At 39.5% G+C, this 3077-nt stretch overlaps 1 protein-coding gene across 1 annotated transcript in view; it reads right to left on the reverse strand.

The window, feature by feature from the left end:
• Positions 1–1598: 1598 nt before the first annotated feature.
• abhd17b (abhydrolase domain containing 17B, depalmitoylase) overlaps positions 1599–3077 on the reverse strand; it is a 16914-nt gene continuing 15435 nt past the window's right edge. Inside the window, exons 3-4 of the mRNA XM_025053282.1 lie at positions 2403–2582; positions 1599–1861 (exon numbers count right to left, since the gene is read on the reverse strand). Coding sequence (XP_024909050.1) covers positions 1642–1861; positions 2403–2582 — 400 coding nt within the window. The 3' untranslated portion in view covers positions 1599–1641. The remainder of the gene's footprint in view (positions 1862–2402; positions 2583–3077) is intronic.

Here is a 3077-nt window from a genome sequence, read left to right on the forward strand (position 1 = left end):
TGGTTCATCTGGTCAGATTCACACCTGGTATTCATTGGTCTGTCTGTAGAAGTTTATCCATTGCAAGAAGAGAAATGTTTAGCCTTTGCACAGAGATTAGATCCGACTGTCTGACACTTTATGGACTGTTCTTTTTAAAAATAAGCTAAGGTCACACGTTTGTTTTTGATGGGTTCTTTTTCTGACGATCCTTCCACATTGGTTCAGTTTTGTCTGTTCAAATGTTTGAACCTCCTCCAGATGTTGGAACTGTCAAAGTTAAACTACAGTAAGTTCAGCTGTCCACCTCTAACCTTCTCAACAGTGATTCCCAACCTCTGCACTGCGGAACAGTGGTGCCGTGAGAGCTCTTAAGGAACAGTGTGGATCCAATTCCATTCTCATTTCATTTTTCACTTAATCTGAAAACTACTATTTAGTGCAAATTGTTCACATTGACAATTACATTACACAACTCTTTAATTACATACTTTTCTTCATTTCATGCAAATATACTACTGTTGTTTTTAACTACACAGGCCCAGATTATTTTAACTTAAAATAGATAGATATATTTCATTATATGTACTTTTTGTGACATTTGTTTGGTGGTGCACTGTGGGATTTCTCTAATGTATATAAGTTCCAATGCTCTAAAAAGTTTGGGAAACACTTCTAGGAATACAAGAGATTGTTTATCCTGAAACATTTGATCCAATTTAGAGGAACACTGAACTGTAAAAGTTTGTAATTTACAGCTTAACTGTTAAGGAATGGTCTGATTTCTGCACAGTCTGTGTGTAACTGTAGAGGGCAGTCCAAGAGGACTGAATGGAATTATACTGCACGCATTTGTAATTGAATCCATGAACAGAGGGATGTTGATAGATACCTGGTTTGAACAGAGTCATTATTCTCCAGGAGTTCAACATCACACTGGTTTATGTGACGGTTTAATGCACTGTGTTATACTGATCATTTGGCAATCCTTGAACCTCTAGGGAAAATGTCACTGTATCTTGTCAGTTCTTTATTAACAGCTGATTAACATGCAGAATTTATGTCAAAATAATAAACAACCAACACACCTAGACGGAAAGAGCAAAAAATGAATGGTGACTGCACTGTTAGGAACCAGACATGATCTTGATGTAAGATTAGAGTCCTGGTGGATTATGGAGTCAACTTCATTTCCTGTCCAGTCCAGCTGGTTTTAAAAATGTTCCTAAGATGATGAAAATCCTCAGATGCGCAAAGGTCTGAAACCTTATTGTTTTCAGAAAGGCAGCAAGAATGTGTCACACGCACAAAATGGGCAACACGTGTACACATGTATGTTGTCTGAACACTAGACTACTTTCATTCACACTCTTGTGATGTGCAATTTATTTTCAACACAATATAAAGAAAGTAAAACAAGGCCAGGTGAGTTGTGAGTTCACAGCTGCAGCATGAGGAGTGGACGGCACTGTGTGGGCTCTCTGCCCGACCTCCAGAGGAGGTGGAGGTGTTTGATAAAAGACGCTCACCACTGAAAGTCAGTAATACATCAACCAATCACTACCTTGATTAAAAAAAATCCTTAAATGGAACATCTTTTTTTTCTAATATTTTTCTTCTTTTTATCCATCTTCTCTTCCATCAAATTGTTTACAGATGCCTCTACAAGTTGGCAAGCTCATGTGCCACAAACTGTTTGAGCCTCTCCAGGTATTGTCCATACAGCTCTACATCGTTATGTCCGGCTCCCTCCACCCAGAGCGGCTCAACAGGACGCTGACATCGTTCGTACAGCGCCAGTCCGTGGGAGAAGTCGATGACCTCATCCTCTGTACCATGGATCACTAGGACAGGTGAGGTTACCTTTGAAATCTTGTCAATGCTTTGGAGACAGAAAACCGAGAAGTAGATGTTAGATGCACACAATAAGACAAATACTGCAGCAATTCATATGACGTTTGTCATGATACATTTAATAAATTCTGCTGACCACTAGAGGGAGTAATTGAGATGATTTCAGGGCTTTTGATATAATTATACACTGTATAAGAAACTGGAAGAATTGAGGATGAAGACATTGGACTGATTAGAAAAAGTAAAAAGGAATAAACAGAATATTTGTGATTTTACTTGGAAAATGGACATTGTGCATCATCAAAACACTGACCTGAATCCTTTCATAAATAATTTAAATAAAAGTCTAAGTAATCAAAATGAGGAAAACCTGACTTCCATCAAACTTCCAGTGACCCGCTGGTCCATCAAACAAAATAAGCAATAATGATGTGTGAACTTTTATACATGCCTCTTAAAACAAACTAATAAATGTCCTCCCTACCCAGGAGGATGTTCAAAAGCCACCCCCGTCACGCACACAGGATATTTGCTTTCAGTAAATGTTATCTGTAGTCAGTGTTTCTTACTTTGGAAAGGCGTCAAAGCAGTAGGTCTTTTTAGTGTCAGGAAAGGCCACTCTCATTCCAGACATAAGAGGGGAGTGGAGAATGACGGCGGCGCTCTCGTAGCGAGACGCCAGGTCCACAGATGGCACTGTTCCGATGCTCTGACCGTACACAATCACGTTCTCAGGCCTGATGCCGTACCTGGGAAGAAGAGACAGAAGATACTTAATGGTCAGACTCCAGACATTATGGTCATGGTACATCCAACGATGCAAGCACAGAATATATTAATAAAAATTATGTTGCCTTTGAGAATGATGAACATCCACTCCGGAGTTTGGTGGTTCTTTAGTTTGGGGCAAACAACATATATACAGTGGTAAAAAAAAGTTTGGGCACCCCTGATCGTTTTCAAGATTTTCCTTTATGGATCATTGGTTGTTCAGAACAGCAATTTCAATTAAATATATCATACAGCAAACAGAGACTACAGATTTTCAATGATATTCAGGTCTGGGGACTGAGATGGCCATTCCAGAACGTTGTACTTGTTCCTCTGCATGAATGCTTTGGTAGAATTTGAGCGGTGTTTAGGGTCGTTGTCTTGTTGAAGTATCCAGCCCCGGCGCAACTTCAACTTTGTCACTGATTCTTGAACATTGTTAGCAAGAGTTTGCTGATACTGACTGGAATCCA

The sequence above is a fragment of the Cynoglossus semilaevis genome, chromosome Z (assembly GCF_000523025.1).
Source record: "Cynoglossus semilaevis isolate Cse_v1.0 chromosome Z, Cse_v1.0, whole genome shotgun sequence".
NCBI lineage: Eukaryota > Metazoa > Chordata > Actinopteri > Pleuronectiformes > Cynoglossidae > Cynoglossus > Cynoglossus semilaevis.